At 35.0% G+C, this 24031-nt stretch overlaps 2 protein-coding genes and 1 long non-coding RNA gene across 4 annotated transcripts; 1 reads left to right on the top strand and 2 right to left on the bottom strand.

Annotated features, from left to right (window-relative positions):
- Positions 1 to 718: 718 nt before the first annotated feature.
- Positions 719 to 8719, bottom strand: LOC120331696 (GPI inositol-deacylase-like). Its single transcript, XM_039398825.2, has 7 exons — positions 8582 to 8719; positions 8025 to 8174; positions 6698 to 6826; positions 6117 to 6398; positions 5429 to 5547; positions 2922 to 4625; positions 719 to 2408 (listed from the first exon to the last, which is right to left on the bottom strand). Exons 1-7 carry the CDS (start codon positions 8717 to 8719, stop codon positions 2165 to 2167), a joined length of 2766 nt encoding a protein of 921 aa, XP_039254759.2. The 3' UTR covers positions 719 to 2164.
- Positions 8720 to 8749: 30 nt separating this feature from the next.
- LOC120331711 (tRNA-dihydrouridine(47) synthase [NAD(P)(+)]-like) lies at positions 8750 to 11273 on the bottom strand. Its single transcript, XM_039398847.2, has one exon. It carries the CDS (start codon positions 11234 to 11236, stop codon positions 9401 to 9403), a length of 1836 nt encoding a protein of 611 aa, XP_039254781.1. The 5' UTR covers positions 11237 to 11273; the 3' UTR covers positions 8750 to 9400.
- A 4410-nt stretch (positions 11274 to 15683) lies between these two features.
- On the top strand, positions 15684 to 16914 carry LOC144424409 (uncharacterized). Of its 2 annotated transcripts, none has more exons than XR_013476704.1 (2): positions 15684 to 15934; positions 16331 to 16914. It is a non-coding gene; the product is annotated as an uncharacterized LOC144424409 (long non-coding RNA). The 2 variants fall into 2 exon arrangements; XR_013476702.1 differs by lacking the exon at positions 15684 to 15934 and adding an exon at positions 16162 to 16236.
- The last annotated feature ends 7117 nt before the right edge of the window (positions 16915 to 24031 follow it).

The raw sequence follows: 24031 nt of genomic DNA, 5'->3' as shown, positions 1-24031 counted from the left end.
AACAGCTCAGGAATTTGTTGAGATTGCAATTAAATTTAGTTTTGGCACGAAGCTTATCGTTTTCCACTTTTGCTTCTATAACACCGCAAATATTGTTCATAAAATGTCACTTCCATGGCCCGTCGATCTAGGTGGGCAAAATTTTTGGCCCCTGGTCCCCAAAACCTTGCCCACTGCTGCTAACGTATGAAACAACAACAAAAAATAACGGGTTCGAGCGAATCCCCTGAATCCTACCACTGTCAAAAGGTTTCATAAATCCCGACGCGGCGGAGGAAGAATTATATTCTGCCCTCAAAATCGTCAATCAATTCCATCTAGGTCTAGATTTCCATCTAGGTCAAGACATACAACCTAAATTGAACCGTACACGAAATCGTTTCATTGAAAGCTGATTTTTTTTATAAATATGAGGAGATCAGTGGTATCCGACTGCAAAGATTGAAAAACGAAGAAATTAATATCTACATTCTAGTCGAAATTTCCCATTCTATCACACACCACAGTCTACAAAAATTTGGTCGATAGCAGAGGACTAAAAATAAATAAAAGTTTACAAAGGCTTCTCTGTTTTTATTCAGTACGCCATTTACAAACTAGAAGAATTTAAGTTTGCCAACAGTTAGGTTATGGTGTACCGCAAGAAAAAAGCCTAAGAGAGGATAATCAGGACGTAATGTTTTTGGAGCCCATCCTGCATTTCTAAATCAAATCACCATGAAGATGTGTCATTTTATTCGTGCTATCAAAGAATACTACATTGTGAAACAGTTTACCTTAATTAATGATTACCTTAATTTTGCAAAAATGATTACAGCAGAATTGTTAATTAAAATAATTAATGCATAGAGAAAAAAGTATCAAAAATCATTGGAATAAACATGGATTATCATATTATAAAGGTTTAGAACATCCTACCGCAAACAATGACTAGTCATGGTACGTGCAACATCTCACAGAAAATGTAATCATTGCCAGGCTTGTGATATGACATGTACGAAGCCCCAAAAGATTTCAAACCACTTTTTTTATATATATAAAATCCTATTGAAAAAGCACAGGAGTATCAAATCGGACAATTTATACCAAAGTTCCACAAGTTACAGTTACAGATTCACTTCAATTACAGTGTTATAAAAGTTGGTAACACACCTCGCATATTACTAAGTAAAATAAATTTTGTTTTTATACAGCATTCAAATTTAATAAACCATTTGGGATGTATGTTCTAAGTCACAGGGTATTTTAAGCATGGTCATTTTAGTTCAGTAGAAAAAATCATTTATTTGGTGCCGTTTTGTGGCAAAAAAACGGCTTTTAAAAAAAAAACTTTTCCGTATAAAAATGAAACAGGTCTTAAACCCAAGAATGGTTCACTAATAGAAGGACATTTCATATAAGACTAGCCATTGCTACAAAATCAAAAAGTGCATTTCTGTTCATAAATCAACTACCTACTTCAAAATCATGCTTCAAGTTATAAAAAATGAAAATATAGCACATAATACTAATTAAATAGGATGATTTGATTTTAATATTATGTTCATGATATACAATAAAGTGATAGAAGGTATTAGATTATTTTTGGTACTTCATAATAAGAGAGAAGTAGATGGGATTTAAAAACATTAAATACTTTGGCATTAGAAATTTTTACTATTAAATTCACTCACATCTCATATCTTGATTTTGAAAGTGCTTAATTTTGTTACAAAAAAGATAAACCCAAAATTCTCTGACAAAATGGGGATTATTTTCACAAAAATCATTTTGAAATCTAATTTAAAAAAAAAGTTGAATTTTTTTAAAAATAAATAAAACATTGTAATAAATTGAATTCTTCAATAATTCCTAATTTTGTACTAAATGATACGCTTATTTTGTAATGATTTGGTTGGATCTCTTAAAATGAAACCACTTGTAAATATTCACAATACAATATTATAGAAATTCAAAGATCTTTTAGATCTTCATCATAATAAACAATGGGCTCGAACAAGAATGATGAAAAAATTGATTTAGTTAGTTTCATTGAGCATATTGATTTATTGTAATATTTCTATAAAATATGGTGTATTGTAATAGATATTGATCTAGTTGTCAAAATGGAGTAGAGATGGTGTAAGCCATTTTAAAATTTCAAGCTTGAGGTTTTAAATTGAAACTAAGTCTCTTTTCCAACATACTGCATAGCAACATAAATTGACATGAAAGATAAAAGAAAGTAAGGCAACCTGTGAATAGAATGAAGACAAACCATTGAAGCTAGAATAGTTACAGGGTACAGAAACCTACAAACTATTTTTCTAGATAATGACGGTAGTAGTGAAGCATCTTGTTGTCTATGAAGTAGAAAGAGAATCGATCCAAATATCATAGATGCCAGCATTGGATCCCCTGCTCTGGAGCTAAAGAAAAAAATAGGCATATTAAGATAAAAAAGAGAAGAAAAGACACAACCGCACTGCATTTACAAACTCAGAATTTTTTGAAATTGTGTTTCGGCATCGATGCTGAAAGAAATAAAGTTGGAATTTAGGTCTCGTGTGAGTTGTTGATTCCAACTTCCCACAGTCAAATGTAATCAAAGGTTAACGAGTTGATAGTCGAGTCTATGTCTCTGATTGTGTATATGTTACATCATTAGAGGCCATAGAGTCAGGGACATCACAGGTTAGGTTGCAAGTAGTATTACCTTTATTTGATAAAATTTTATTATTCACAACAAATTTTTCTATGTCTAGTTGGTAAAGAGCCTGTATACCAAGATCAGAGAGTTGTCATGTTACACGATAATATTAATATGTATCAATCATAGCAAACCAGTGCAACTTCAACAAAATATTCACTAAATTGATTCTAGTCATAAACTTATCTTATATATATACATCCACAAACAAATTTAAGTAGTAAAGTCATACCTGTATCCCTTGATCCAAGCAACAATAGTCGGTGTTGATAGCAGAGTAAGAATCAACCACATTTGATGCATCGACAACTTTAAATTAAAATTGGTTGCTCTAGAATCCAACTCGACCAATTCATGGATTTCGTTTGCTTTTTTTGCATCAGTTACTCCATTATCTTCAGATTTTTTCAAATTTCCATTTTCCGCTTTCTGAGTTTCTTTACTTGGTTTGACAGATGGTATAGAAGAAAAGGCACAAAGATCAACAAAATTCAATAATAATATATAAGCAAATGCAAAACCACTGCACTGAGCCCCTAAGATTGCCAAAACAACAGAATGTGCAGTTGAAGAAACTATGGTTGGCCTCCAATCCTCAATAGATGACAGTTTCGTAGATCGGTAGAATTGATTTCCAAAAAATTTAATAACTTTAGTTTGCATTAGAAGTATGATAGCATATAGCTCTGCACCAAACAAGAACGTAACTAGCGGCATCAATGCAAACCATATTGCAAATTCATTGTCCATTCTAAATGCATCTGGTACGGGAAGACCAAGATTATGCCATGCAACATAAAACCATTCATAGGTATACAATTTCTTCACTAAATTAACAAAGGGTTGTATTTTGTATGGTTTAGCTGATATACCATGAGCTTCTGTAGTTGAAAGGCACTTTCCTTCGGATAAAAGAATTTTTAACTGATAGCTAATTGCAAGCATTGCATTCAAGGCAAACATTGTTGGCAAAACAGAACCATGGAATCTGAGTATTTGCCCTAACAGTTGCACAAATTGAACCTTCACTCTGATTTTATATTCCGTTGATCCATCCGTGTAAACATGAAGAGTTGGAAGCTCATTTTCCTCTGTGTTATGTAATTTAACAGTAATATTTTCATTTTCAGCGTATGTGAAGGAAGATTGGTCAGATGATTGAACTTCAAGTAAAGCCGGCTTCGCTGTTTTACTGTTGGGTATTAGGGTGAATTTGTAAGCATGAAAAATACTGTACAGACCATTCAGCTTGATTTTATGATAGAATTTTCCAGGAGTTTGTCCGACAGTGATATTCATAGTATACCCTTGATTGAGTGTCCATAAGTTCGAAAAAATATGAGTAACTGTGTAGTTTATCAATAAATCTTCTGAACTGATGAAATTTGCATCCACCTGTCCACATGTGTTAGTATGTTTCGGTGTTTTAATAATAAACTGTGAGAATCCACGGTGAAGCATTTTAGTGATATTTATTTTGGCAACTTTGAATTTTGGTGTCAGATATGCTTCTGGTGAAATGTCTGTTGCTTGTTGACAATTTGGTTCAGCACATGCAAGTATCCATCTTTCAGATTTGGTAGTTGTCTTTACAACAATATATGATTTTCCTTTATTTTGCATAGTTTTTAAATCATATAAATAATATGTCACCTCTTCACCAATTTTTCTGGTAGCAGAAGTCCAGTAAATCTCAGTGGTTGGTATCATAGCATGTGAAGTGTAGAGTTTCACTTTAAAATTCTTCGCTGATGTAAGAGCTCTCGGTAAATTTGAATTATGTTTGAAGTGATATTTAACAGCTTTATAACGGACACTGGGGTCATAACTGATCTGCTTAGTGTCTGGATCAACCATGTCAAAGAAAGATCTTGTTATAGCTAAAACAATTTGTTTACACCATACAGCACATTGATGATCAGCTGATACCCATGCCCTGAAAACAAACACATGATTGGATATTTATGACAAAATAAGGACTACGAAAACATAATCACTGAGCTTCATTAAGCAATACAGATACAAATCTGTGCTTTTGAGTTCACGAGACTTGCATTTTATTAAACAGCAACAGTTTCAGAAAAGCTAGATGACTTAGAAATAATGTGGTAACTTCTAATTCTCTATCCTGACACATTAAATTCAAATATAGGCTACTTGTCATTTAACTTCACCGGATGTATGCAATTATTGGCAAAAACATGCTACCAACTGTGAAATGGAAATTCTATAAAAATGGGGATTCTGCTGATATAGTATAACCAATAAGTAAACCAATATCCATATGTGAAAATCAAAATTGCTTTTACAGTGTATAGTGTATATTAGGATAGAGTTGAAATCACTTGAGCCCATTACCAACATTAAGCATATCAACTATAGGTACTACAATATTTTCACAAGTTCAGGAAACAAACTAAAGGTTATCATGGTACCTATCATTCATAAATTGATACAATCAACATTGACAACATTATGTGTTATTGAATTTTGAAATGTAGCTATGGTAGATTAAATATTCTGGTTTGAAGCAGATTCAAAACTGATGATATCAATCAGTATTCAATAACACATAAAGCAACACTACAATGAATATAGTCTAAGTAGCCCATGGCACTTAGTGGTTGTTTCTAACTTCGCTTACAAATAAATTTCCATTATTTCTGAGTGAGTGTGCATGACCTTGCTTTGAGGAAATTTCTTTAAAAAAAACCTTATACAAAAAGAAAACTGTAAAACCTCGGAACAGCAGTAGTGACAGTTGACAGTGAATAATTAGAACAAGCAGACAATCTTGTAGCTGCTCCATGAACTTGAAAGTCTCTGTCACCTCCTGATACGGAGAATATTGTAACATCCTGAAATGTTAACATTTTTTATTTTCAATCCAGGCTTACTTCATAGCCAAATCAGCAACCGCACAATATTTTTAGTGCTGATGTGCCTGCAATTGTGCCTATCAATCGACCAATATCAATTTGACTCCCTAGACTTGGGTGTATTGATCAGATCACGCATCTCTGATTAGTGATTACCCTGCGCGGAAGCAGGTTTGAATGTCATGCAGGGATGGTTATGTGCGAGAGGATTGCTGTACGCCTCACCGCCATAGGGTGGTGCATGTAACTGCTGGTTGCGGCTTCCTCCACCATCAAGTTCATGCTTGCGAAAACTGGCTGACTAATCCCATACCCGACATGGACTAGTAACCGGACGATAGGCCATGGTTTACTATATAATGATTAAGCTTTCTCATCGGCTTTCCTCTGCCCCAGGATAAATATGTACCGTAAATCCCATCCTATTAGATATACCGGTACTAATGCGTACTGGTCAGCTATTTAACTGCGAAGGCAAATATGAATTAAATCGATGCGAAAACAATTATATAACACTATCAGGCATTAAATGATAATACTGTACAAACCTTGAGAGATTCACAATTTTCTTTCCAGAACAAGTTTACTGACTGATAAAAATTAGCAATGTGAGAATCAAGACTGAAAACAGGGTGGACATGCGGAGTAGCAAGTGTGTAAATCGTATTGACAGTAGATGAGTCAAAATCTGGTAAAGTGAAAACTCCACGTGCAATCATCCCACCCATTGAATGTCCAACCAAAATTATAGATTTTGGTTTGGTTTTGATGTTTTCCGAACTTTCGTATAACTTCAATATTGTTTTGATGCTGTGATGGACAAAATTGGCCTAAAAATAAGATTTAGTTTGTAAACTCTTTACAATAAGAAAATTTCATCTATTCAACTGTAGTTCAAACACAACTCAGATTTTTAACAAGCCAAAAGACAATCATTTGATAGACAATCAAATTGATATACTGTAAAATCGTATACACTATACTGTATATTTTCTAAACAAAACCAAATCGTAGTTGATATTTACTAATCCAATACATGGCCAGTGAGTAGTGACCACAATCAAAATCACTAAGCTTGATAGTCGATATGCTATTCCATTTCATCATAATGCATATCTATATAACTCACTTGGTCCATCAATGTACCGCCATAAAAAGCCACAAATTCTTCGTTTAAATCAACAGTGAAAACATTGAAATGAGGATCCCATTTTCTATCCTCTGCTTTTCTTAGAAGAAAGGAGGCTACTGATCTACACTGAAAGGAAGATCATGCTTTAATGTTACAAAATACAGAGAACAATATAATTTAATACGAATGAATAGAATCCACTAAATTACCAAACCAATAACAATAAAATTATTAAATGATGAATGACAATTTTTTTCCACAAAATGGTATGTTTATTTGTAACCATTCTTTAGAAAATTTACTGGAATTACGGTAACTATGTTGGCACTGTAGGTTACACATCTAAGCTTCTATTACCAAATTCACCACCTTACCCAAGATGTGATAAATTGATTGAGAAATGCTGAAATGAAAAGATTCAGATCCTCCAAAAGTTGTAATCCCATAGATATCGGGGGTACATGAGCACAGAGTGAAAGATGTGAAAAAGTGATGTATAAAAAAGAACTAAATTAAGGGAGGGAAAGACTCGATACAAAATATTTGCTACTCCTGTAGTATGTGAACAAAATTAGGGTTAGTCCATAATTTCAGGTACAAATACTACAGGAGTCACTTGGCTAGTCCCTGAACTCGTAATAGAACTAAAATAAGGGCAATTGGAATAAAATTATGGCCTAACTCTAGCCTGGTACACATACTACGTTCCGGTGCCCGCCATCTTAGTTCGCATACTACAGGAGTACCCAATATTCTATTACACTCTCAATAAAGTATTCATTTAACAATTATTCAAAAACAGTCAAATTTGAAGTAAAATATTCTTTCTTATTCTCACTTTTTATTACTGAAGCCTCAAACTGAATAATTTTCTTTATTTTGACAATGAAAACATAAAACCAAACTGACCTTTTAACTAAATTGTGTCTAAATCTTTGTATCACTTTTTCAAACTGCTTTCTTCAGTCTCCTGTACTTCGGCGAGTTCAAAACATAAAGCCCCATCGCCAGTCAAACAATATCCGTAATATCCTGGGGGGGGGGGGGGGGAGGACTCATATCTTAACTGTTTCAGTATATAATATTCTATTTTTCGATCATTCAACACAAGTAACATATTAACTGTATCTGTACTGTCACTGCGACGAACCTGTACTTTACAATATATTACTGCTTTCCTTGCAAAAATCTGTCTCCAATTTTCATGATTACTGAATTTCACTGAAGCAGATTGTAATCTCTCAACTAATCTGAAAATACAAACTTTATTTAAACATGTAGAACCATAAACATTATCGTCAAGTCAGCAATGAAGAGAACTTACTTGATTTTTGCTTCCACCATTCCCAGGTATATACAGGACCGGTATTCCTTCCAGATGCAACTGAGAGACCACCTTGAAATATTGTCCTTCACCATACAAATATAAACCATATCTTGGGTATTTGGTTGTTATATCGTTGTCCATTGGAATCTGAAAAGTCAAAATCATTATAGTCAAACAATATGACAGCAGTCAGCAGATGATTGTTTTTGGGACATAATTTATTAGTTACGAATTTTTAGATCTGATTGAAATTTTACACAATTTATGTCAAAAGTTGCCAAATATACCTTGGTCACAAAATGCAGAGGCATCAGACTTAGGAGTGAGACATAGGCCAAAGACATACCGTAGTTGTGCGATTTGCACACAACATGCATATCTTGTTTAACCTCAGAATATTTTAAATCCAAATGGCATACATGAACAATTCAAGGTCATAATATTAGTTGAGCATAACAAATTTGAATTAATTTTGATCAGAAGTGGTCGAGTTATAATTAGATTTTCTACTTCATGAAAACAAGTTTAAAAGACTAATCAACAGAAAAATATACCTGTTTGTATTCGGGATGCTCAAACATATATGACATCTCACATGCATTCTCTTCCACATTCAGTAAAACATCGTAAAGTCCGGTCAAAAAGAATAATATAACAAGTCCATGGACCACAAGAGCACCCTTCGATGCCATACCTACAGTAAGTTACAATCCCGCCAACACCTGCACCAAATTAATCAAAGAAAATCTTGTTATTACCGTAATAAAGTTGTGAATTGTGATACCAAGTAAAACCTTCTAAAACGATCTATGGATAGGCATGCATACAATAATATTGCTCGAGTGTTAACTAATATCATAATGATGCATTTTTTAATATCAGCAGACAGCAGTAACCCTTGTCGTTATCCTTGCAGGATATATATTTATGTCTGATATTCATGCGATAAATAGCTGGCAAAAATCAATCTGTAACTTATTTGTGAGATAACGTTGAGTCAGGAAAGATAAAATGAATTAAACGCTTGTAAAATCCATGAGATAACAATAATTGAGGAAAAGCAGTAATAAAATCACATAATACAATGGCAGACACTGAATTAAATATTTGGCAAACTCGTATTGTAAAAAACTCCTGAGCTATTTATTAAAATCAGGTAATAATGTTAATTGACGCGAAAGTTCATTGACCTCTTGTCTAGTTTTAAGTTGAACTGAGATGAAGATGATGACATGCAATTTAAGAACAATTCAGATGATTTGACCATGATTATTAAGCAAACTATTTTCACTTCACAAAACTGAACACTACCACAGAGTGCTAAATAGCAATTGTAGGGTTGGACGAGAAATGGCAAGTCTGATATGATATTTTCAAGAGTATGAGTTTGCTTTATGCTTGGGCAAAAAGTGAAAACCTTCAGGAACTTTTCCCAAAAGCATTTCGCTAATTTCAACCCATGATTGACAGTTCTGACTTGCCATCAATGTTTCCAAGTCATTTCTCCCAATGTATAGAGGAGGTTGCTCATTGATTTTTTGGGGAACTCTTTCCAATACACCTACAGGTATATAACGATGCAAAAAAGATAACCACTCAAGCAAAAATTTTCGAGTAGTTTCAACTCCACGGCTATCTGATCCCCAATGCATTAAGCCAGTATTAACAAATTTCTTTAGTATATCGAAACGCTCGGAGCTTGAAATATCCCAATGTTTCTGTTCTTTAATTTCAGTAAAAATCCAGGGTTTAATCAATGCCCCTCTTGCTATCATAACACCATCAACATTCTCTTGTTTTTCTACATGATTATAATCTTCAAAGGAGAGAATGTCACCATTTCCAAACAGAGGCATAGGGGCAGCAGCTTTTGCACATTGGTCAATATAATCCCAATCTGCTAATTTTGTGTAGCGAGCTTGACGTGAACGACCATGTACGGTAGATAATGCAACACCAAAATCTCTTAATTTGGGCAAAATCGTGTGAGCAGTATTGTGTTTTGTATCAATTCCTGTTCTCATTTTACATGTTAAAGGTATTGTTAATACTTTATTAACAGACTTCACAATATCGAACAATTTATTTGTACGTCTCATTAACGCAGATCCTGCACCTTTATGATAGATAATATCGATAGGACACCCCATGTTGATATCAACAAAGTCCACATCACATTTCTTTTCTATTAATTCTGCACATTTGGTCATAGAATCTGGGAAAGCTCCACAAATCTGTACGCCAAATATATCTTCACATGGGTGCCGTTTTAAAAGTGCCCACTCGGATATATTACCTTGAAGTAAACTTGTAGCAACAGCCATTTCTCCACAAGTTATATCAGCACCAAGGGATTTACAAGTGACACGATATGGAAGATTACCAACTGTGGTTAACGGAGCTAGAAACAACTTTCCTTTAAAGGGCACTGTCTTTTTTTCACCAACAGTATCATCCAATAAGGGACCTGTATTGATTTTAGAGAAATTCGTCCCATTTTGTGAGTGCAGATCTTCAGTATTTTTCATCACTTCAGTGTCCGGAACTTTGGAATCTGTAACTCCATTTTGTGTATTTTTGCCGTTTGGGAAAAGTTCTTTGAGGATTTTATCACTTTTTGTGAATTCATATTTCTTTTTTCTTAGCGAAAGTAGAAAATCTCTAGGTTGAAAGTTAATTATCTTAGGAGCTGGATTTGACGTAAGAGTCGTTTCATTCTGTATGCTCTGATAGGAACCATCTTCCATCTTTTTGATATGACATGATCCATATCTACAAGAAATACCATAATGACATTTTCCATGTGTTTTGAAAGCATAACATTCCTCTCCAATATCTTCAGGCTTCATTGACATATATTTAGCAGTGTCATGTATAAAGCGGCACTTATCACCAAAAGTACATTTACCTTTATCACTTACAAGACTAGGACAAAGACAATCCTCTAACTTATCTCTCTGTGTTTGAGGTCTGTTCTTATTTTGACCCCTCTTCTTTTTCTTTGGAGGTGGAGCATCAATATTTTCAGTTTTGTCATCATTGGCTTGAACATGTACAATGGATTTCTTTTCTGGCGCATCAATAAGGAACTCAGGCTTGATCTTTGCTCGACCTGCCATGGACGGATCAATTACGACTTCTTTCACATCATTCTTTTTTTCTTTGTCATCCATACCATGATTTTGTTCTAATTTTATACATTCAGACATATTAGCTTATGAAATCACTGAACATGAGTAAGAATGAACAAATGCTGTTTATTAGTATTTCAGCTTGAAGCTGCAACAGTTTTGAAATGATTAATTCAAGTATGAACTTACAGCAAGATATACTTGAAAATGTATGCAAAAATTTGGACCACAGACTTGGGCTTCATAGCATATCAGTCTTTATACTAATTGAACAGAGGCAATTTTGAATACCAATGCACAAACCAAGAAAACTTTGCAGTAAATATAACGATTGGCTGAACTTGGTCAGATATTTAATATTTTTCTTCTATGTACAAATATATATACAGTGCTGTATCTTGTGCATGTAATGCAGAAATTTATTCAAATATCATGATTTAAATAATCAAAATTTGGCTGAATCTTGAACTATTCATATTAATATACTAATTTATGTTGAAGTGATCAACAAATCCAGAAGTCACTTGGCCATAAGACCTTATTAATCAATGGAATAAATATCTTAAATTGTTTTTGTCTAGTCTCAAGGTCTCGGAGTCCATTTAAAAAACTCAACTGCACCAAGATGGTGCACAACCTGAACACAGTATGTGTACCAGGTCAGGGTGCGTCATGAAGTATGTGCACCAAGATGACGCACAACCTGAACACAGTATGTGTACCAGGTTAGGGTGCGTCATGTTGGGTTATTTGAAGATGTTGAAGATTACTGATATAAACTCGTGATCATTCCCTACCACTGTATACTGTTTCCCATCAAATTGTTTAAAATTTCACAGACCTAATAAATAATGAAAGAAAAATGTTTCCCTCTCTTCTGCGCTGTTTCACGCTCTTTCCCTCTCTTCAGCGCTGTTTTGCGCTCTTCTGCAGTGTTTCGCACTCTATTCAGCCAGACTGGATTCCATGGCAGGTGCACGCCCGAGGGCGCTAGCGCTCCGCAAAAATGCACGCGAGCGAAATCAATTTTGCACGCCGAAAATTTGCAATTGCTCACCAATGTAAATCGGTTTAAATGGTTTTAAAATCAATAATCCAGTAATATAAAGATGCCAAAATATTATAACTCCACAATTGTCGACAAATACCAGCCTGCAAGATTTGGTCTGATCGAAATATTGCGAAGCAAAAAGACCATGGACCTTTCCCCAACCTTTGACCCGCGAAAAATTCCTCTCATTGTTACGTCCATTTTGCATCTTACTGATTGGCCAATGTCACGAAGTAAACAAGGAAGTCGATGTTCGGGGAAAGGTCCATATCGTGTTGAATGATAGGAAATAGGAATCCCGTGAGAATAGTTATGGACGAAAAGATCGCCTCCGCACCAATGGCCAAGTACGGCTCTGATTCAGCGTATATTTCATACAATAATTTTACACGAATGTACTGAACAGTACCGGTATCTAAAGTTGCTCAAACACTCCCAAAATTAGTGACAAAGTATGAAAATAATGTTTGGGGTCAAAGGTCAAACGTCCATTTTGCTCTAATTTGACGTATTTTTTATCCATTAATTCTACGTAAAAACACTACCAAAATTAATGACAAAGTATGTGCATTTTGCTCTGGTTCAACGTATTTTTTATCCAATAAATTTACGCGGATGTACTGAACAGTACCGGTATCCAAAGTCGCACAAACACTCTCAAAATTAGCGACAAACTGTAGAAATGAGGTTTGGGGTCAAAGGTCAAACGTCCATTTTTTCTCTGATTCAACGTATTTTTTATCCGATACCGGTAATTTTACGCGGATGTATTGAGAGGTTTCTGATGTCAAAGTCAGTTGCACGCGAGTGCGGTTGTTTTGCACGTCGTGAGCTATAATTGCACGCCAGGAATTCTTATTTGCACGCGGGAATTTCTGATTGCACGCCCGATTTCTCGCTCAAAAAGGCCATGAAATCCAGACTGGCTATTCAGTAAGTAGTTAGACTCCATCTAGGCTAATCATTTTGACTAATATTTTTATTTTCTGTCTTTTTTATTGATAATTCCCATTTTCTTTATTTTTCGAAGTGCCTAAATAGGCTATGGAGTGGAAGTGGTGACTCCTCTTTGGCCCATGGGCCGGGGCCACGGCCCATCAAATTGGGCCTAGGCCCATCAGGCTATGGGCCGCGGCCCATCAAGTTGTGTAAAGGAACTATTCACTTGGCTAACACAGACAGTCCCCAAACTCATAATAGAACTATAATGTAAAAATCTGAACAAAATTTTGCCCTAACCCTAACCTGGTACACATACTACAGGAGTTTATTTTTTGGTTCGAATATTGACAATTTTGTAAAATTTGAAAATTTTGGTAAGATAATTGAGTTTTTCCTGACGGGGCCGCGGCCCGCGGCCCATAGCTTGATGGGCCACGGCCCATGTGGCCCAATTAGACGGGCCGTGGCCCCGGCCCATGGGTCGTAGTGGAGTCACCACCCCTGTAGAGGCTATGTGTCTAGCATATGTCAGTATGTGGTGATAGAGTGAGTAATTCTCTATTTCAGTATTTTGATATCTCCTGAATATACGGTAAGCCTTGGTGTTATTTTTGGAAAGAAAATTGAAATAAAACCCTGTCTTATTTTCGGGGAAACACGGTAGTCAGGTAGTGGACTAGTGGTACGGTGGTACCGGTACCGGTAGCAGACAGTCACTAACATAACATAAAAAGACTTAAAATTGTTTACGAACAATTTCCCTCAATTAGTTAACCCTGCTTTAACCCAACATCTCTTTTTATAATGCTTCTTCAACAGAAGAATGCGGCGGATGCCCATAATAACAAAAACACCGTGACAGATGACAGCAAAGAACCGAACGCATGTCACGGGGACCGGGGTGTACCTGTGGAGTCGGGATAATTCGAAATCGACTGCGACATAGAGTTTGATTCTCCGGATAACCGGTTAGCCAAGAGGTATTTTGCTATCTGATATCAGGATATTATTGTGATTCAGATTCAGATATTTTATTTCGTCATGCAAGAATCAATATGAGGCAAAAGAAAACACAGTAAATTGAAAAAACGAAAAACATTGATTCATTGCAATTGACGCGGGGTCGCGAATAGACTCAATGAGTCATCTAGTCAGCGACACCTTGGTGCTGTATTAAAGCAGCAAATATAGCAATGAAGCATATAGAACAACAAAAAACGAAAATTTATCTTCAGAAATACACAAATCATTGAAATACAACAATAGATTCGAAATAAAATACACAAATCATGGAAAGACAACAGTGGATTCGACAACAAAAAAGGAAAAATTATCTTCAAAAATACAAAAATCATGGAAAGACAACAATAAATCCGAAATAAAATGCACAAATCATGGAAAGACAATAGATTCGAAATAAATTTAATTGTAAATAACCACACTACAAGAACCGCCAGTACGATTCATTCAGAAGAAGGCTCATTAGCGACATCTGGTGTTTAAGATGCGCATCGATGAATTCAAAACATAAAATAATGCTGAGTCATACGACCCAGCACTAAAAAGGACTGAAGTAGCGTCCCAAGCAACTGGGTTGCCATTTGATAGCTATTATATGTGGAAAGTAGACGACGACGAGTTTCCGTCACAGTAAGGTGAAGTACCGGTATGCACTATATAAATTGCACATGAGAAGTTGGCAAAAAATGACATAGTAAAACATGAAACAGCCAGCAAAAGAGGTACAGCATTCAGCTGTCATAAAAGAAAAAATAATGGATACAGCTGTTCAGTAGAGGAACATGGATGGGTACAGGAATCTTACTTATAACGGAACAAGTTAGACTGCTAGCACCTATAAGCTTCAAGGTATAAAGTTTTCAATTTACATTTAAAAGAATTATAGTTACTTGTACGAATTGTTTCAGGAAGCAAATTCCATAACTTTACTCCAATGAACTTGATTGAGCGTTGGGTTAGTTTGGTGGAAAAACGATTCAAAAAATATGAGCAACTGGTCGAGGACCTTGTTCCATATGAGTGAACATCACTCTGCTTCATAAAATAATTAGTGAATGCAGGAGGGAGTTTTTTGTTGTGATGTTGGTGCATTATTTTTAGCACTTCGAATTTATGCATATCCACCATTTTAATTATGCGAATACTGTGGTAAATAGGAGTCAGATGAGTGCGATAACCGACATTGGAGATAGCGCGAATTGCTCGATTCTGCATAATTTCAATATTACGTAATAAATTTTTATCAGCCAAGCCCCATGCAACAATGCCATATTGAATGTGTGACTGAAATAAGGAGTGGTAGACCATACGTAATGTTGTGAGTGAAGCAAATCGCCGAAGTCTATATAGTATCCCAACTGACTTGGATAGTTTAACAGCCAGTTTGGATATTTGAATGTCCCACTTCATTTTGTTATCAATATGAATACCCAGATATTTATAAAAATTTACATTTTCAAGTTCTGTGTCATCAATTTGGACTACTAAACCATTTTGTGCTTTACTTTTAGGTGATATTAACATAGTTTTAGATTTATTTATGTTTATTGTTAATTTGTTTGATCGCATCCAGTTTGCTACTTTAGCAATTTCAGTGTTCACCCTTAATTCAAGGGCTGCACAGGATTTGTCACTGTCAAGGAGATTGGTATCATCTGCAAATAATTTCGAGAATAATGAAGAACAATGAGATATGTCATTAACATATACTAAAAATAACAATGGACCCAAACAGCTACCTTGTGGAACTCCATGAGTCACTGGTAAGGTAGGAGAACAATAAGAACCTACTTGAACATACTGTGATCGACCGCTTAAGTAACGAGAAATGAGTTTATTTGCTATACCCCTAATACCATAATGTTTCAACTTGTAAATCAGGATGTCATGATTTACAGTATCGAAAGCTTTTTTTAAGTCTAAAAAAGTTGCACTAACATACTCTTTCTTTTCTAGTCTATCATAGATAAATGATGTAGTGTCTAAAATAGCATGCGATGTGGAATGACTGTTTTGAAAACCGAATTGAGATTTATTTATGACATCATATTTATTGAAAAAACTAGTAAGCCTCTTATGAATCAGGCGTTCAAAAATTTTATCAATCGTTGAAAGGATTGATATCGGTCTATAATTTGACACGAGTTTTTTATTTCCAGATTTAAGAAGAGGAATTACTCTTGCAATTTTGAGAGAAGAAGGAAATATGCCGAGAGAGAGTGAGCAATTGAAGAACTCTGTCAGACATGGAGCGATGAGGTCAGCAACTAATTTAAGAAAGCGAGCTGGAATATTATCTGGCCCAACTGCCTTCCTATCCTTCAAATTTTGAATTTCTACCAACAATTCATTAGAAGTAGTCGGACTCAAAAATATAGACTGGCTCAGAGGATTATGAAGAAGTTGTTTGAAGTTACCCGAATCATTAGAAAACTTTTCTGAGAGGCTGGACCCTATGGTTGAGAAGTACTCATTAAATTCAGTTGATATCGAAAAGTCATCTTTGGTGATACTGCCATTTTTCAGATAAATTTCCTTAACTTTTTGTCTTGATTTATTATGCGTGTGCGTAATTCGGTTAACTATTTGCCATGTCGATCTCGGGTTGCCTCTGTTTTGGGCAATAAGGTTTTGGTAATAAATTTGCTTTGCTCTATCTACAGTTCTTGTCAGAACATTCCGATAATTTTTAAAGTACGAGCATTGAGAGCTGTTACCCCTCAAAAAATGAGATTTGAATAATTTATTTTTGCGTCGAATACAAGTAATCAATCCTTTAGTAAGCCAGGGTTTTAGTCTTATCCTTTTCTGACGACGTGAAAGTGGTTGTAAAGGGGCATGTCGATCAATCAAAGAAACAAATGATTGTACAAATTCGTCAAAGACACTGTCAAAGTTTTGTGAATTTAATTGAAGTGTGGTGAATTGGTTGTTAAGAATGCCTATTATATCTGAACGAAAAGTGTCCAGAGAGAATGTGGACATGTCCCTTGACAATACACAATTATTAGAAGATGTTGGTTTTATGCCATTCAGGCAACACATAATCGGAAAATGGTCTGTGATATCAGACAGAATGACAAAAGAATTAATTTGTGAATTGCTCATATTAGTGTAGATGTGGTCAATTAACGTTGCTGAAGTACGACTTATTCTAGTGGGCTTTGTTATCAGGGAAGTGGCATTATGTGACATAAGCATGTTAACATAACTGGCAACTTGGGTATTAGTAGAAGTTGAAAATAAATTAATATTAAATCCCCTACAATCAAAAAGTGTTTATGTGCCATTTTGGATAAAGAAGTTTCAAATGCATCAGTAAAATTTAAAATATCATCGCGAGGATGTTTATATATAACGCCGATTACTAGGCTATTGCAAGTGTTCACCAAACTGACTTCGAACCACAGATTTTCGCAGTTAGAATAATTATTAAGGTCAAGCTCTGTTATTTCAGAGTAGGTGATATCATCTCTTATAAATGCACCAACACCACCTGCTTTAGTGGCAGATGGCGCATGTATGAAGCTGTACCCATCAATAGGTATATTAAAATCATGGTTATCAGATAATTTTGTTTCACTTATTGCAATTATGTGTGGAGGTGAAGAAAAATTGGATAGAAGCGTGGTCAATTCGTCTAAATTTTTCATGAGGGATCTGATATTCACATGAAAAATACTTAAGTTTGACAGGGTTTGAATTGAATATAAATTTGCAACTTCCACATTGTTGCATGTGACAGAATTATCAAGATGATCTAATTGGAATTCACTATTACTAACACTATCACAAGCCATTTAAAAGGGTGAGAAAAAAAAAAATTGTAAGGAAAATACAGAATCGAGGAAAGTCAAACATATATAACTATCAATAATTGTATAGACATACAACTGAATTATTATTATTATTACGACCAGACATAAAATCAAAAAACCTACTTGATGAATGAAAGGTCATCTTCAGTGACAATAGGGATGGTTTTGGTCATTGAGTTCTTTTTAATGAGTACCCTCCCATTGTGCGTCCATAAAAATTTATATCCACAAATGACTTTGAGATCTTTGGCTTTATAAAATAAGTCTTTATTAGTGTCGGTTAAATTTTCCACAACAAAAATTTTGGTGGATGATGGTAATTGTGGAAAGTCGGTACGAAAGTTGGCTGTTCTTAACTGACGACGATTTTTTAAAATATTATGTCTGGTTTTTCGGTTGACAAACTTTACTATGATCGGTGATGGTTTCTTCTTGTTGTTTTTCGACATCCTGTGGCAGTTCGATATGTCGAGTGGTTGAAGTGATACATTGATTCGAGCTGCTACTTTCATGATTATGTTTTCGCAGTCTTCATCTGTGGAGTATGGGATGTTGTGAAACTCTAGATTATCTAGTCTAGATCTGCGCTCTTGATCTTGCTGGCGTTCGGTCAAGATATCTATTTCTTCTTCAAGATCTTCGACGATAAGTTCGAGTTCGCGAATTTTTTTGTTATTTTTTGCTGTTGTGTTGTTCAGATCTTTATAGTTTGCACTAAGGTCATCAAATTTTTTTGAAATGAAGTCCTGGCTTCTTTTAATCTCTCCCACTTCATCTTTTATTATACTGAAGGAGGACAGCTGGGTTTTCACTTCCTTCAGTGATTCATCCAGTGAAGACAAGGACTGCTGGATGCCAGTGCTGGTGGGAGTGGTTAAAGAGACATCTTGAGCAAGTCTTTCCAGATGTTGTTCAATGATTGCTGGTATTTCTAAACGCAATGTTTTTAATATTGTGCTTTCAAGCACTGTAACCAAATCAGAGATTTTACTCTCCGACAATTTTGGCACTGTAAAAGTACTACCAGCTTGTCGATCGGTGGGGCTTTTGCGTTTTGGAGGGTCTGGAGGAACATCACAAGATTTTGAAGTTGACATCTTTCCAGATCCTAAACCACAGGTCGTAACTGATGTTTTGAGTTCAAGTTGGTAGGTTTACTCAGACGTTTCAATTATTCATTGCAGAAAAGATATTATAGACTATAGTAGGTACTCTATTAATATAAGTTCATAAAGCTATATCTGCAAACTTAAACAGGGAATAATGACGATAAACCGGATAATAAGGTAGCATAAATAATGATCTTGCTCATTGGTGATTTTGATATTGTTGTCAAGTAGCGGCTGGCATGCCCCAGAGCATATAATAACACATTTTATTCACACTTCTTTGTCTATATTTTGTCTCCATAGACATGCAAATGTAGTCCTATTTAATAGACGCTAAACCTAAATTTAGCAATTTTTATAGAATTGTATTCCAATGGGAATCCACTGAGATGTAATGGGACAGGCATAAATTGCTATGAGATGAGATGGGACAGACAAATATGTCACATGGACAAGCCTTGAAATTCATGCGCCCATATAACTTGAATAGATTGGGTCTTCTAACTGGTTGGTGATAAAGCCTTGTTCGAAAAAATGATGTCATTATAAGCTGAGAATATTTTCCCCACTAGTTGTATCCAATTTAAAAAATCTCAAGATAACGAACGAAATGCATAATCTGCATACCGGTGACTGCTTGTCAAGAGCCTTGTACAGATTACTCGGAAAAAAACGAGACATATCACACATTGTTCCCAACGCGCTGTTGATAATGCGCCCTCATTTTTGATAATGCGTCATTCCAAATGCGACCTAACTGTTCGTAATGCGCTTTATCTAATATCAGAAAAGTACTCCACTATTCCATCCAACGCAAATTGATTTATGACCAAATATATCAGCAGTGAAATTCTACGTATCATTCTCAAAGATTGTGTGATGTCACAACCAAGTGACAAAAGCTCGTTCAAAGCTTTGCTACGGGTTAGTTGTGAAGCTTCTTGTCAGAAGATGGAAACGTTCTTATACAATAGTTGTATTCGATCTAATAAATCCATAAACAACGAACATGTTTTATTTATAAAATGCATAGTACATGTGTTGGTAACTTCTTGTTCAGAGACTTGGGGTCCTAAATGAAGTCGAATCGCGGCTGCTTCTATTCCCAAGTGGAAGCCGAGTCAATATAGACTTCATACACAATAATAACTGGGTGAATGAACTGTCAATATTGTGCCATCCTGATGCGTCCTCGTTGTTGATGAAGACCCAATTCTAATGCGACCGCGCATTGTACTCAAGGCGCATTCGTTGTTAATCAAGCAACATTTCGTTATGATCCTTTTAGGCCAGCACCAATATTAACGTACCTTGCCGTGTAGAAGCACGAGTTCGCAAAATCAAAAGGGAAGACAGCCATCACATCAATTTCAGACCCCCCCCCCCCTCTTCAAAATCTTTAGCTATGCCCGTAGGGCCTCAACCTAAATATTGAATGAATCGCCAAAAAATTTTCAGTTTAAAAGATGCATATTTTGCAGGTCGCGGGGCTGGGAATCCATCGGTGCTCCAGTTGATTGAAAAGCAGCTAAGAAAAAGAAATATGTAGCAATGTCCACGTCATAGAACCTAAATTGCCTTTTTACTCAATCTAAGAACCACTCCCAAAGCCTTGAAAAACTTCAATACCACTATTAATATAACTCGATATTCAGTGTTTATTCACATTAGTAATTAAAATAATAATTTGTATTCCTATGGATTATTGAGAAAAAAACTTGGGTACTCCAGAAATACGTGTACCAAGATGACGGACAACGGAACTTAGTATGTGTACCAGGTTAGGCCATACTTTTGGGTACAATACTACGAAACTCACTTGGTTCGTCCCTGAACTCGTAATAGAACTAAAATACGGACATTTTGGCCTAACCCTAACGTGGTACACATACTACGTTCCGGTGTCCTCCTTTCTTGGTACGCATACTTCAGGAGTACGGAAACTTGACTGTAATCACATACATCTTGATCTTCGTTCTAGCTGCTGTGTTTCTTCAATGGGTTTTGTATTCCATGAGTCCTATTGTCCATCTTGTTGTTATTATTTTGGCTGCAGTACTTTGCGTATACATTTGCTCAAATTTTTTGAATACTTTTTCAAGTAGTGTTGTTACATCTTGACATTCAGTTACATTGTAGGTATTCGCTCATGAATGATTTAAAAATATTTTTCTTTTATATCAAGTGTCGGATGTTCAATGATGTGATGATGGAAATAAATTCCAGCTGCTTGCATGTGTTGAGATAGCCTTTGTATAATCATTGACTCTTAAAAAAGTTATTTATAGATTGGTTTGATCAATTTCTGGAGCAGAGCCTTGTGTTTCTGGGTTGCATTATTAACAGAAATTGCTGCTCTACCTATGCATTTCAGATTGTTGTCACATTCCCAAAAGCTGCAGTGCGCAAATCACTGGCCCTTCGTTTCGTTCGACGCCGTTGAATTCTTTCTCATAATGATCACAGCAAATTTTTTACGTTTACTCATTTTATCTCTTATGAAGTTCCAGATCTAAACCAAATTCAAAGTTTAATTCACTGGTATATTCATTTATGAGGTTAAAAATAAGGACACACGTCAAAATAAAGATGTTTCTCAGAAATAAGGTCAAAAACATTTCCTAAAACGAAGACCTTCAAAATAAGGAGAAATTCTAAAAATAAGGATGTTGTGGCAGCCCTGATTATAGGTCAAGTGGAGAAAAAACTTCTGTGAAAGCTACAATACTTGAGATGGAGGAAGACCAAAATGCTGTGCTACTAAGCGTTTTATTTTTATTTTTATATAAAGTGCAAAGTATTCATTTTCGTCACCACTTTACCTACATCTGACTGACATTTTTTGCAATGCATCGCATTTTTGATATATATATATATATATACCCTATATTAGTGGATGGTGTGCTCGAAAAATGTGGTAAAAATGTATCACGTGCATGACAAAAGATTAAATGCAAGAATTACTAACACGTTTGAGCCAGTAATAAAATATACTATATGTAAACAGAACACAAGGAAAATTTCTAATTGCACCTATGGCAACATTAACATAAGAAGAAAAAAATACTAAAATGATGAGCAATAACGAAATAGAAAAATTATTGAGTTGAGAAACTTATCCTTTAAATGCCATGTCAGACTAAATGTATGTCAGTTTGAAAATTATCCACAATAAGTAGGACATTCAGTCCTTAAGAATATTTTCATTCAAAAAGATGCAGCATTGTTTAGTCATGCTAGATAATAAATTTAGCATAATAGTTTCAAGCTAGATAATAAATGAATTACACATTTTGTTTTGACTGAATGCGAAATATAATACAAGATAGAATGGATAGGCCAATAGGCTATTGAACTCATGCACAATATTATTCATAATTCATCCGATGGCTAACAATTACAATGCATAGGTGAGATTTGACAAGCTAGTGCTTTTATTGTCATAAAACATGAATAGAAGGAGTAATATTGGCAAATGAATTGTACATAAATAAATGTGGCATATACAAGAGAATTACTGATCAGATTTATCAAGGAACATTAATATAGCCTATGCTGAATTAGAATGGTCACTATTTATGTTACATGCAAAAAGAAAATATAAAAATGCAAAAAAATTATTAATATCTATAGTTGATACTCTATGCGAGTATAGATGATAAATACCATAGTACAATAGTAGGTCATAAAATATATATATATATGAGTAGATAATAAACAAGAACAGTCATTTATAGGGAACAGGCATTTAACAGTGTAGTAAGGTCAACATACTAAACCTAAATTATAAATATGGAAGATTGGTTATCGCAACATCGGATTGGTAAAGATATATAGGCTGTTGTACACACTTTATTACTGAAATGATTGAATAAACAGTATTGCAATAAGAGTATAATCTGATAAATCATGGGGGGGGGGGGGGGGGGGTGGTAGAATTAGTGCTGTATTACACTAACATTTGATGTGAGTCAATTATTAATAATATAAGCTAGTTCTGATAGATTGAGCTACACTGATATTATAGGGCAACAAAGGTTCGACCCTATCTGCGTGTCCACACTCCCGTGTTATTGAACACACGTTAACAGAGTGTAACTCCGATCTTGACTCCTTCAGAGGTCAAAAAGCACACAATGTATTGAATGCCTATATATTATATTGTAAAGTTGCACAGTTGAATTGATCCAAATAACGAATTACACTTGAAACCTTAAAGCAAGTATATGTGATGAAACCAAATTTCTAACTAACAAAGAACGGCAAAGACAAGCTACACTAAGCGAGAAAAATATATCATAAAGGAAATGAATTGGGACAACGACCTTGTTTCAGGCAAATAACATGCACTACTAACAATAAGTGGTGAAAATATTAAAATACACAGTAACTATCCTTATGTACTTGCTACACAATTCCCCCCGACAATGAAAAAAAATTAGTTTGCTAATTTTTAAATTTTGTAAGACTAGCTAATAACGATTTCTGATTGAATAATATGTCGTAAAATTTGCCCATGTATTGGTGTATTTAATTCTGCATCAAAGTCGCTGATGACCAACTAATGCAACGACACAGGAAAACCAATTTGATTGAGATACCTCCGGTTGAAGGATCTTTTGCGGTGAAATCTACAGATTTTCACGAAATCTTCGATAACACCCAGAACTAAGCCATTGCGTTTGGACAATCGACTTCTTTCTGCTTTGTAAAATAATGAGCGTAATAGTTGATTTGAAGAATATTGAACCATTGAATCCTTGAGATTGAACCTGAATCAAATTCTGTATGAAGTAAAAGAGCTCATGATATCTAAAAACAACAATTGATTAGTAACAAGTAAATACACACAAAAAAAATGAGAATACGCAAAATTTTTTTATTTTGATGGTTTTGTAATATTTATATTTTTTTATAGTAAGGTGTTTTTATG

The sequence above is a fragment of the Styela clava genome, chromosome 6, assembly GCF_964204865.1.
Source record: "Styela clava chromosome 6, kaStyClav1.hap1.2, whole genome shotgun sequence".
Lineage (NCBI taxonomy): Eukaryota > Metazoa > Chordata > Ascidiacea > Stolidobranchia > Styelidae > Styela > Styela clava.
The sequence above is the reverse complement of the archived record's forward strand: the minus strand, read 5'-3'. Positions and strand labels throughout refer to the sequence as shown.

Excerpts from the sequence above, each read along its gene's own strand:
- LOC120331696 (XM_039398825.2), bottom strand. The coding sequence starts at position 8,719 with ATGGCATCGAAGGGTGCTCTTGTGGTCCATGGACTTGTTATATTATTC. Across the intron at positions 4,626-5,428 it reads GTCACTACTGCTGTTCCGAG|GGCATGGGTATCAGCTGATC; the intron begins GTTTTACAGTTT and ends GTTTGTTTTCAG. Across the intron at positions 2,409-2,921 it reads GCTTGGATCAAGGGATACAG|CTCCAGAGCAGGGGATCCAA; the intron begins GTATGACTTTAC and ends TTTTTTCTTTAG.
- LOC120331711 (XM_039398847.2), bottom strand. The coding sequence starts at position 11,236 with ATGTCTGAATGTATAAAATTAGAACAAAATCATGGTATGGATGACAAA.